This window comes from Haliotis cracherodii, unplaced genomic scaffold (assembly GCF_022045235.1).
Source record: "Haliotis cracherodii isolate W230 unplaced genomic scaffold, xgHalCrac1.p SCAF_1, whole genome shotgun sequence".
Taxonomy (NCBI): Eukaryota; Metazoa; Mollusca; class Gastropoda; order Lepetellida; family Haliotidae; genus Haliotis; species Haliotis cracherodii.
In genome coordinates this window covers 5409655-5422321 of record NW_027266264.1, presented here as the reverse complement: position 1 = coordinate 5422321, position 12667 = coordinate 5409655, and the positions used below count along the sequence as shown (strand labels likewise).

General features: G+C 39.8%; 1 protein-coding gene across 1 annotated transcript in view; it reads right to left on the bottom strand.

Moving 5' to 3' along the window:
* Nucleotides 1–821: 821 nt before the first annotated feature.
* LOC139459127 (calpain-2 catalytic subunit-like) overlaps nucleotides 822–12667 on the bottom strand; it is a 43036-nt gene continuing 31190 nt past the window's right edge. The window contains exons 7-11 of the mRNA XM_071240581.1: nucleotides 8135–8307; nucleotides 7744–7857; nucleotides 5941–6062; nucleotides 3683–3900; nucleotides 822–3563 (exon numbers count right to left, since the gene is read on the bottom strand). Coding sequence (XP_071096682.1) covers nucleotides 3530–3563; nucleotides 3683–3900; nucleotides 5941–6062; nucleotides 7744–7857; nucleotides 8135–8307 — 661 coding nt within the window. The 3' untranslated portion in view covers nucleotides 822–3529. The remainder of the gene's footprint in view (nucleotides 3564–3682; nucleotides 3901–5940; nucleotides 6063–7743; nucleotides 7858–8134; nucleotides 8308–12667) is intronic.

Sequence of the window (12667 nt, the reverse complement as noted above, 5' to 3'; positions counted from 1 at the left end):
CCACATATACCTCGCCCACTTACACACACGAGCAGGTCTGCATGTGACTTCTATTTGCATTCGATGTTCATGAAGATTCAGGGTAAGAAAATTGGTCCACGGCAAAACATGCTTGTCGTAAGAGACGACTAATTGGTCAGGCTTGGTGACTTGGCCGATAGGATGTCATCGTATCCCAAAAGCGTGGATCGATGACTATCAGGTCAATCCCTACATTGTCTGGTCTAGACTCGATTGTTTAAAACCAACTTTCATATAGCTCGAATCTTGCTATATTGAGTTCAACAACAAACAAACAAAATTTTACGCTATTGCAAAGCTTAAACGCTCTTTAGTCGTGTATGTTCTACTGCTGGTATATATCTGGCGTTGGTGTGGTTTTGACACATCGTTCTCGTTAATGTCAAACAGTACCATCTCGTTACACTAATGAAGATCTATTATATCAATCTCTACTACCCTATGGAAAATGATTGATCACTTCAGCTATTGAGTATAAAAGCTGTCATGTAAACTTGAAATGCCATGGATAAGATAGCGCAGGGGATATCAGTCTTTAAATATGCGTCCGCAGCTTACTGGCCTTCTCATTGTAAGGAGATACACGCAGTCGACCTCCTCCCGCTTCGTCACAGTGTTCATGTTGAGTTTGTACAACAATGAATCATTGTCATGTGCACTCGTTGTTCTGTACAGACGTAACGAGGTTTTAACCAGAAGACGAGCGATCCAAATCGTTTTCCCCCGCATCTCATTAGAACAGAACTAAGACGCGTCATCAATTCTGATAGAAAAGTGTTTATTATCATAATGTTCAACGATCAAAGTGTAGGGTAATATGAAAATATTTACATTTAAAACATGATATACACCACCGGGCAAAAGGAAGTATACACTAGAAAATTAGATTTGACCAAAATGTTACAAACGTTATCAAAACGTTACTAGGCTGAAAACAGTCCCCGAACAATCCAAAACACAACTATGATACCCGTATCAAATATATCACCATTGAATAAAAGTAACTATTTCTTATTTGTTAAATGTTTAGCCACCGTCAAACATGGGTGTATACTTTCTTTTATCTGGCAGTTGACAATAAAGAAGGCGACAAAAAGTTAAATCGAAGGATACAAGACTAAAGATTTCAAAAAATTCTTTATGTTTACCCAATACAACTTTGAATCGATTATAGTTTTCCTTGTTTTAAATGTCGCTATTACAACATTCCCATGATGTATTTAAGGCTTATGTGTTATTGTATTCCACAGAAGGTCTTCACAATAAAGTATCATTGCCCAAGTACGACAGTCTACCGCATGGGCGGATTGGGATATTTTACGAGTGCTCCAACAATGAATTACGGATACCAAAACTCGCAACGTTGTTCTGGTGTGTTCTTTTTGTGTTAATGTGTATGATTTTCTTTATGAAAGACTAATATGTTAATATTGACAATGTACAGATCATTTATGGATAATATTGTAACCCGTTAATATTGAAGCGACATGACAGAGAGCGGTGACAAGAAACCCCTTCACATAAACCAGGTCTGCCATGTGGTAGCTGTGTGTCAGAGATATGTCGGAGGATCGTGAACGCAATGGTGAAACCAGAATCTGAAGATGTGACAGTGACAAAAATAGTTGTGTAGTCCTTTATGTCCATCAGCTGAAAGTTTTGCACAGAAGTATTCCAAATTTTACAACATTAGCTTATGTACTAGTAGGTGTTGTCATCAATCCTCCTTGAATCGCAGATAATTGTGTTTGCTATACAATATATATAGATATCCGATCGAAAGACATCTACTTAAAAGAGATACAGAAAGAGAGAGAGAGAAAAAGAGACAGAGAGACAGAGAGAGATTTCCTGTGATGCAGTCACATAATTACACCGCTATTTTGCCTCTTACGTCCAGTGCAATCGATGGATAATCGAAAATGGTTACACCCTGGCGTTGACTTTTCATATCTAAATTGCAAACGGTACGACCATGGAACACTTGCGTTCAAGAAAAATACAAAAAATTATATCTTTGTATATCTTATTGTGATTCATTAGATACGAATTTTATTAAGAAAAACTAAAGCCTTTTAAATACGTTATACGATTTCATGATGATGTTTTGAGTGCTATTCCAGAAACGAAATAAAACAATGTAACTGATACCTGGAATGTTCCTAGCTGTGTTAGTTCACGATTTTATGAAGTTTTTATAAATGCGAGTGTTTTTCTATTCTGGAAATGATGGACGGATCATGCGCATATTAATAAAAGCATATAGAAACTTGTGGTTGATTAATAGTGGGAAAGTAGTAGCGTCATTTTGGGAAGGAATATTTAAGAGAGGTTACTTAGTCAATCACGCAAAAGAAAGACTTTAGTAACACCAGTGTGTTGTGATAGATGGGAAATAGTAAATGTGGTGATGGTTGAGTGGTAGAAGTAAGATAAGTAAACAACAAATGTAAACATGTACACTACATACAAATTGTCGGACATGTCAATTGTATTTACATGGCAAGATACAGGATATGATTGTACACTTGAACACTTGATTTATGCGAGAGTAATAACGTTAAATACAATTCATTTCATCAAATAGTAAAATATTACATCATTAAACATTTGGATTCACAAAGAACGAATACCAGGCTTGAAACGTGCTGGTTAACACGCAGTGGATTCCAGTTCATCCTGATGAGATTCCAAATAAGATGGCCGTGATATAGTTTGAAGTTAAAAGCCGTTAACCTTGACTTCAAGCGTTGTCATACGTAGACTGACATAATTTGGATGTTTCACGTTACGGCTGTCGCCCATGATGGACAAAGATTTAAATGTTAAACTCAATTTTTAAATCTAAATGGTATTTTTTGTATAAGTGAGACATTCGCATTATTCTCGTCCTTTTCTATATGGCTGACGTTCAGATATATCAAATGTTGATTAATTACAAATTCAGGGAAATACCATGACGTTAGCAAGGTTAGGCCCTTATCATACAGAGGTCCATAAACAAACAGTCCGATTTCCCTATGACTTCTTCAAAAGACATCATTTAACATCCTGAGATATATAAGGCATAAAGGTCCTTGATATGCAAACTTTCATCCATGGCAATGTCGCCAGTCATGTCAATATATAATGCCTTCAACAGAGATTGTCTTCGAGCAGTAGACGCCATTTTCGTACACTCAGCTCACATAAATCCCATTATATGTAGGTAATGGAACAAGCCGAAAGGATCGAGTGGTCTGGGTGACCATGAAAGTTCATACAACCCACAAGCATCATGAAATAATTCGTATTGTCTCGTTATTGTTTTGTCTGCGTCATAGGTATTCTTCCAAGAAACAAACTTCTCGACCAAACATAGACGCGTGTTAGACAGCTGAGTGTTAAACCCGAATTTCATAAATAACCGAGGAAATACCAAGCCAGTCTGTTCTAGGGGCGCTTCGAGTCGCCACAAATTCATCAAGGTTTTACACTGATGTCCTGTGTTGTCGACACAGTCGTGTGCTCACGTGTCCATGGGTATACAGTGTGCCAGGGGGCTGAAACATGTCCAGATTTATATTACAGAAACACCATACGGAAAAACACTAAATGTTACAGCTGTAACTGTAAAATGCCCACGAAATATTAACAGCTTTGATTGAAACATCTAGCTTACCTGCATTCCATTTTACTGACGGAAAATATACGCAGCAGGTAATCACGTGACTTGTTGGGTTGATGTGTACTTGGAACAAGCAGGTACTCGCCCGGATCGAGGAAGAATCGCCCGGATGTCTCGCGGTATTCTGCGTATGTTTCTTCATTTTCCGGCATGAGGGGATCCGAGGATTGGAAGAAATCCTGACATAGAGCAGCAGTCGGTCTCTCTCGTAACTGAAACAACAGCCACGCACACTATATCCTCTTTTACTCAGATTCAAATTCTTTATTTTTCCATAGACCACCGACGGTGGTACAAGAGCCTATATAAAGTGCAGAGATAAATATATCTGTACATCAAGAAGGCTGTGTGCATTTAGATTTAGCATTCAAAGTGGTAAATACAAATAATACATATTTTGATAGACGTTTTAGCTCGTTTAGTTTGGACGTTGAAAATAGGCTTTTAAATGAAAACATTTAACAAAGTTAAAAATCTCCTAGGAATAAGTGGAGGTCTTTAGTTATCAAAAGCTTGACATCGAAATATATAATGGAATTCACCTGCTATTGCAGTGAACATAAACGTCGTTCTCTTGGTACCGTGTGTTTTTTTTTATATTGTAATAAATGCCCTCCATTCGTTACCGGGGAATTGTCCGTCCAATCAAACTACACGGGCATGCGAGAGAAACTGTTAGGAATAACTGATAAATGCATTAAAGATGCTGATGTCACTTCCCTAGAGAATGGGTCCAGGGTGTTTATCAGAAAAGACTGGAATTATGGACACATTGGTTCATTTGTACAATTTAAAACGTTAATGCCAGAGAATAACCAGTCTCGACTGTCCATTGAAAAATTGCGCGTTATAGTCTGGATGAATAAGAATCGAACAGAGAGAAGTGGTCATTTTCAGACTTATGACGATGAAGACGGCCGAAAACGATATTTCTATGTCCGTAGATACCGGAAGTGCAGGCGATAGATACGTTCGGAACGTTTTCGTGGGACTTCTATTTCCCAGATATTCTCACATTATTCACGTCGATTCTCTGTACAGCTCCTCATACCGATTATCATATCTCTCCCACTTTTGGATGCGATCGTTCGGTCATTGCCTTATCTGCGGTGTTAGGGGCATCTATGGGGAACAACTCACTACCCTCTCAAAAATAACGTCGTCCAATTTACGACCGCATGTTCGAATCTCAAGAAATGACGCCATTATAAAACAATGTTTTTTCGTGAAATAAACCAGGCTTCATTCTTCATTGTTCTTTGTGATTTATCACGTGACTATCCTATATACTGATATTTTGTATCTGGCAGTATAGAGTACTTCTTTTCCAGCAAATTCACCACCATTTCTGGATTCTGGATACAAAATGTATTTGCCCCCATATTAATTGTGGGGGTATCACATTTGATGCGCACATAAAATCATCCCTCCTGTGTACTCCCGGACTTGCGAGCATATGTGCTGGTTCCCGCTCAGGAACAAAACACTCAAATTTTAAACTGATAATTGTTCTTTGGTATTTGCTGTAAAGATGTTAATATCACTCAATGAATAAAGTGGATTCTGGGCATTCTGTCGCAAGCCGTATCAGGCAAGGAGAAAATAATTAGCAAAGTAAGATATGTGAATTCAAAACCAAATAAATATTTCACTTGGCAGAAAAGGTAAAACATCGACGTGTGTTTCTTCGCTTAAAACCACGGTCTCGTAGATTTCAAAAATACTTTTTTTTCAAGTTTTGTCTATATTTTTAAGATGTCGCAAATACAAGGGGTGGTGAAATGCCCTGTGTGTTAGGTAGGGAGAAGTTGATTATTTAAACTTCAAACACTAAAGACACTACTAATTACTGTTGAAATGATGAATGATTTTGGGTAATAAACAGAATCTTGCCCACGTGTGTGCTGATATCAATTTTTTCAACACTCGTCCTTACACGTTTTAAAGTTTTATAGACTCCCGTTGACATATTTGCTATCAAAAGACACTCGGTGAGCTTCTCCATCTACTTTTCACAATATGTAGAATACGTCTAGATATTTGAATTCCTGTTATGTGTATCACTGATATTTAATCTTTGTTTCCGAATATCATCCAAAGAAGACAAAGCTTCATTCGAATAAGAAGCATTTACAATCCACACTCATGACACTGCATAATTTCAAACTTGTGCGAGTGTGGTAAGTAGGGTTGAGCTGAAATGTTCGAAAGAAGCTTTTTCGTGCTACCTTCATTAGTGATTTTTGTGTTACCTGGAATATCTCAAACCCAACCGCATGTATCTCGCCTCCCTCCAGCGTCTCCTGGCGGCGGTAGACTTGAAGAAGCGCCACAGCCAAGGGCAGACGACCGGAGTACCGCCTCTGCACGCTCGCTGTAAGACGAGAAGTAAGAGTTCACTGAACAACACACGCCCGTCTTATCGACAATAAGTCGCCTTTAATTCTGTTCCTCCTGACATGAGACCCGTGAAGATTCCGGGTTATAATGGGTCTTCAGTAACCCATGCTTGTCGTAAAAGGCGACTATGCTTGTCGAAAAAGGCGACTAACGGGATCGGGTGGTCAGACTCGCTGACTTGGTTGATGCATGTCATCGAACCCAATTGCGTGGATCCATGCTCATGATATCAATCACTGTATTGTCTGGTCAAGACTCGATTATTTACAGACCGCCGTCATATAGCTGGAATATTGCTGAGTGCGGCGTTAAACAACAAACCAACCAACCAACCTCCTGACATAATGTACAGTAACACATCACACCATCTCCCTAGTGATATCCTATAATATCTAACCACAATCGACATGCACCAGTCAGTTTAAGATCTTAACAGTTTAGATGAGACAGACAGCTGGAATGTGCTGATGAAGTGATAAGGACTTACTAGTTCTTAATGCTGTTCACATGCCCTAAATACTCAGTAAAATATAAATTCAAGTACAATTTATGTACAATCATGAACATAATCACGTGATGTGTTTCTATTTGCATACTTTGTAGCACCTAAAAATGACATCATTCCATTTCATACAACAACAATCACCCTACCTTGTCTTCGCCACTGTATTTATTACCTTGTATTATTATGTTTGTTTATTTGTTGTTTAACGCCGCACAATATTCCAGTTATGTGACGGCGGGCAGTTTATAATCAAGTCTGGACCAGACAGTCCAGTGATTGACATGATGTGCATTGATCTACGTAATTGGGGTACGAAGACATGCATCAACCAAGTCAGTGAACCTGACAACCCGATCCCGTTAGTCGCCTCTTACGGCAAGCATGGGATGCTGAAGACCCAGATCTTCACGGGCAGGTCGTATTATTAACCCAACGAAAATTTCCGATGTTGTGATGACTAAAGATGCAATGGCCTGTCGCAACCTGTAGTGATGTCGTTAAGATTTATAATATTATGTTGAAAATGGCGCGTTACCAAAAAGGATTTTGTCTCGAGTCAGTATGGAAATCTCTGAAACAGTCTTTAACAAAATTTGCTTTGAAATATTTGTTTAATCTGGCACCAACCGCTTGTCTGTGGTATGTTGTGCTTTGTAAGGAATGTCGACCAACGGAATCATTCGTACTTACATGTGTATTTTACAAAAACAGAATTGGTTTCGAGTTCACATGGTTCAAGTGGCGACATGTGTTGGCCATTTTACCGCCGCTTCTTGTGAAAAATGAGGTTTGGTCTCTTGCGGTTTGGTGAGACAGGCTTTCAGTGGTTTTGTTATCATAGAGAACATTGTCGAAAGTAATATAACGTCCCAGAGTACACTTACAATCGCATACCAGCATTTCATAATTAATGTCGTGTACCAAGTTAGTAGGGATACATTTTGTTACCGGGTGAAATATGTAACAATATTTAATTTATCTCATTCATCTGTACAAAAAATCCTTTTCTATAGAAAACAGAAACGCATCACGCAAACGCGAATACAGGCACACTTACGTACGAACACCTGTTCAGCCTGGTCCCTGGGTATGCTGCGCGGGCGCTACACTGCCCAGGGAACCAGGCTGTGACTTGGTACAGTCTACCTACCATCGGAGTACATGGTGAGAAGATACTGGGGGTTGGTATTAAACGACTCGCACTCCAGCCACCCTCCTGCGTTAACACCGCTCCGCCATCGTCCTTTCATGTACCTCTGGTACTCTGTTACAACATATATAGTGATAGTGATAATAGACGAAGGTTGTAAAATACAAGAACAGCTTAAGGGAATATTTAGGAAATAGATAACCCTCTTTCTAGGGCACACAATTGAGTGCACACAGATTGGCCGGAGTTTAATGTTAGCGTTTGGAGCATGCGCCTTACGTGTGGAATAATGTAAATACAATGTAAGCACACACATATTATGTTTATGTCGGTCACAACTTAAGCCTGAAATAACCATCAACCTAAAGAAACAACAGCTGATTGTTCGAACCTGCTTTGTCACTGATGCCGTCGTGGTCGAAGTCAGGGGATAAATTACAGATGATCATGTTACAATACTCTCGCCGGAAGTCCTGAAAAGACATCCAGAATTCCCCGTCATCCTGTGACGTCAGTTCCAGTTCCAGCTTGACGTCATCGGGTACACGATTCCACTCATCACCTCTGAAATGTAGGCGTGTATAGTAAAATGGTGACGAGCATGGTAATGTACTAATCTAGAAACACACATGCAGGCTATTATCGAAGATCAGGCTGATTGAAAGAAGTGCAATGAAGACTGATGGACCCGTAAAGATCCGGGGTAGAATAGGTCTTCAGGAACCCATGCTTGCCGTAAAAAGCTATTATGCATGTCGTAAGAGGCGACTAACGGGATCGGGTGGTCAGGCTCGCTGACTTGGTTGATGCATGTCATCGTATACCAATTGCGTGGATCGATGCCCCTGACATCAATCACTGGATTGACTGGTCCAAACTCGTGTATTTACAAACCCCCGTCATATAGCTGGAATATTGCTGAGTGTGGCGTTAAACAAGAAGCAAACAAACAAACAAAACAGATTGATGGTGACTCAATCCAAATGAAACAAAAAGTGTTGATACAGTTAGAGTCAGTAGGTGGGCTTGTTGAAAGGTGTTTTAAAGGGTTTTTTCAGTTGTGTAACGACCCCAGGCATTATGGTGTCAAACCAAGGATCATGATTATGTCTAATCTGGTATTCGAACCCTCAATCATATGATCATATCACGGGGCGCAACACTAGCGCAGTCCTATGCTTTTGAGAAGGGCAGAATCCGTTCTTTACGTTTTTGTCAAATATTTTGCCAAATAGGAGAAAAGAGTGCAATGTCCCAGTTTTTCTACCACTTTTAAAACCGCGTGAGAGAGTAGGTTCAGGAGGACTTGTACATATATGATTTCATTCGCATATACACACCGTGTCGTCTACTATACATCGTGTAAATTTAGATATGTATATTTTGTTGTGGTACCCGTCTCAATTAATTCAATTCAATATAGTTACCAATTCCCGAGGATGAATACTAACACTAAGTCCCCGAAATGAATATAATGTAAAATATTTAAAAATAAAAGAAGAAAAAAAAAGAAGATATTTAAAATATTATAATTTAAGAATCTTTTAATAACATCTAATATAAAATTAGCCCAGACAATCTCTTCATTTTCAGGTCATATGAAAGACTTAAAGAGCACGATGATAAACGAGATTTTAGTGAGTGAGTAAGTTGGGATTAACGCCGCTTTAAACAGTATTCCAGTTATATCACAGTTGTCAGATTAATGTGGGAGGAAAGACCGAAGTGATGCAGATCTCAGACGTTTATGATTTTGGTGAAACCCACGACAACGGGTAGGTTGCTGTCAAACCTAAAAATACAATCGGGGAGAACCGGGATTCGCACCCACCATGATAAGTTTCTGGCGGGCCAATGCATATTGCGGCGCCTTCGACGACACTTAAATAAAAAAGGTGGCTGATTCATGAACGAGTCTCAATTTAATGCAGCCTTAGAGTCCAATTTGCTGTTGCATAAAGTTACTGATTAGCCTACGACTAAATAAAACATTTTTTTCTATGTAGTTAGTGATGGAATACTGCATTTATATGGGTGAAAATCGATATCTCACTCGAGAGAAATAACACTTAGTGCCTGAACTACTTTCACTCTCCTTCAGTGCCACCATAGTTTTAAGACTGAGATCGGCAAGATCAGTAGGAAAATATACTGTATAAACGAATATTAGCCCTTCCTTGTTAAATAGCGACCGCCTCCGTGGTCTAGTGGTAGAGTGTCCGCCCGGAGAGCGGAAGGTCCGGGGTTCGATCCCCGGCCGCGACGTTTAAAAGACGTTTAAAGATGGTACTTGCTGTTACCCTGTCTGGCGCTCGGCATTAAAGGGCTAAAACAAGGACTGGTCGTCTCGGAGTCAGTATACTGTGTCTGAGTGTGGTATTCATGTTAAACTGCGGCATGGTATCTCAGTGAGCTAGCACTATAAATCGGCATCAGTCCAGACTAGTACAAGCAGCCACACAAACACACACACTTACATGCACGTCGCTATATAAGTGCGACGTTAAACCCCATTTCACCTCACCTCACCTTGTTAAATAGCATCTTTATATCGCCTATGATTTGAAAAAGTTGACATATGTCTCTTGGCATGAATATATCAATATTGTCAGGTCACTCGATGAGATACACTTGTTATTTAACCAGAAAAGCCAAGTATGCTCTACATATCTTAAATATCCCAACGTGAAACAACGGCCTACACACTCCTCTCTAAGCCTTTCATCACACCATGATGATCTTCCATATAGTTCTTAGACGCTATTCTAACAAGTCATCCAGTAATACCGTCGGATCGTGGGGTTTCTACTTGAAGAATGGTCTAATCAGGAGATGTTATATTGTACAGTGAAAGAGCTCCAGTCGTGTATCATTAGCCTCCTCGTACTGAAATATACACAGTCAACAACACACATGAGATAAAGTCACGATAATAACCTATACAAGCAGCTTACGACATTCTGACCTTTTAATCACACCATGACTGGGTCTGGAGACGTCATTCTGTTACTGGAGCGTTGTTTTGCGCATATCACTTCTTATCAAGTTATCGTCGTCATGTCAAGCATGCATGTCTGCCGTTATCGATCTCGGGATACAGTGAGTTCTAATTACACGTTTAATGCCACACCTGCTTCGCGTCGATGGATGAAGACGGGTTATAACCTTGGCTCAATGGAGAATGTGAAGGTGGGAAATTGAGCGTCATCATGCTGATTATAAGGAAGTGGAACTGGGAGAGCGTTGGGTACATGTAAATCTCTCAAAGCCAATTACTATAGGGCAGACGGGAGCGGCGACACAGCTGGGCGTCGTTAGAACAGACACTAACATTCTTATCGTTGTTAACACGCGCGTTTGAAATAATAAATAAGTAGCATATAACGCTGCTTTGTAAACAGTATATACGTTTTATCATGGCTTGAAACTTTGATGTAGGAGGAAAGCACAAGTAATACAGTTCTTAGTTTTTACCACGAGCCCGGACAAACATAATCTGATTCGAACTCCCGATCATTGCATTCTGGCACGACTAAGGGACGGAACTCTAAACAGCACTTTGCAGCTCGTTAGACAATACGGGTGATGATTGCATTAGTAAAGAGATAGGCTATTTATTTTTGCTAATTCCTGAGTCAATGTATACTTAAATGATTTGATCAGTGCCCAATTCACAAGCACAAATACGCGTACTTTTTCTACCCCGTATCGATACACTCCGCTTACCACACACATGCTATTATTATTCAGTGGTAAACTTGCATTGGATGGCTATCCATAGAGGTATACTGTGCGGTTCAAAATACAGCTGTATTGATTAACATTAGCAATGGATACGCGTTGTAGCTTCCTCGGTGTACACTTCTATTGACTATCACTAGTGTAGCTATAGACACACGTTGTAGCTTCCTCGGTGTACACTTCTATTGACTATCACCAGCTATAGACACACGTTGTAGCTTCCTCGGTGTACACTTCTATTGACTATCACTAGCTATAGACACACGTTGAAGCTTCCTCGGTGTACACTTCTATTGACTATTACTAGTATAGCTATAGACACACGTTGAAGCTTCCTAGGTGTACACTTCTATTGACTATCACTAGCTATAGACACACGTTGACGCTTCCTTGGTGTACACTTCTATTGACTATCACTAGCTATAGACACACGTTGTAGCTTCCTCGGTGTACACTTCTATTGACTATCACTAGTATAGCTATAGACACACATTGAAGCTTCCTCGGTGTACACTTCTATTGACTATCACTAGCTATAGACACACGTTGTAGATTCCTCGGTGTACACTTCTATTTACTATCACTAGCTATAGACACACGTTGTAGCTTCCTCGATGTACACTTCTATTGACTATCACTAGCTATAGACACACGTTGTAGCTACCTCGGTGTACACTTCTATTGACTATTACTAGTATAGCTATAGACACACGTTGAAGCTTCCTCGGTGTACACTTCTATTGACTATCACTAGTACAGCTATAGACACACGTTATAGCTTCCTCGGTGTACACTTCTATTGACTATCACTAGCTATAGATACACGTTGTAGCTTCCTCGGTGTACACTTCTATTGACTATCACTAGCTATAGACACACGTTGAAGCTTCCTTGGTGTACACGTCTATTGACTATCACTAGTATAGCTATAGACACACGTTGTAGCTTCCTCGGTGTACACTTCTATTGACTATCACCAGCTATAGACACACGTTGTAGCTTCCTCGGTGTACACTTCTATTGACTATCACTAGCTATAGACACACGTTGAAGCTTCCTCGGTGTACACTTCTATTGACTATTACTAGTATAGCTATAGACACACGTTGAAGCTTCCTAGGTGTACACTTCTATTGACTATCACTAGCTATAGACACACGTTGAAGCTTCCTTGGTGTACACT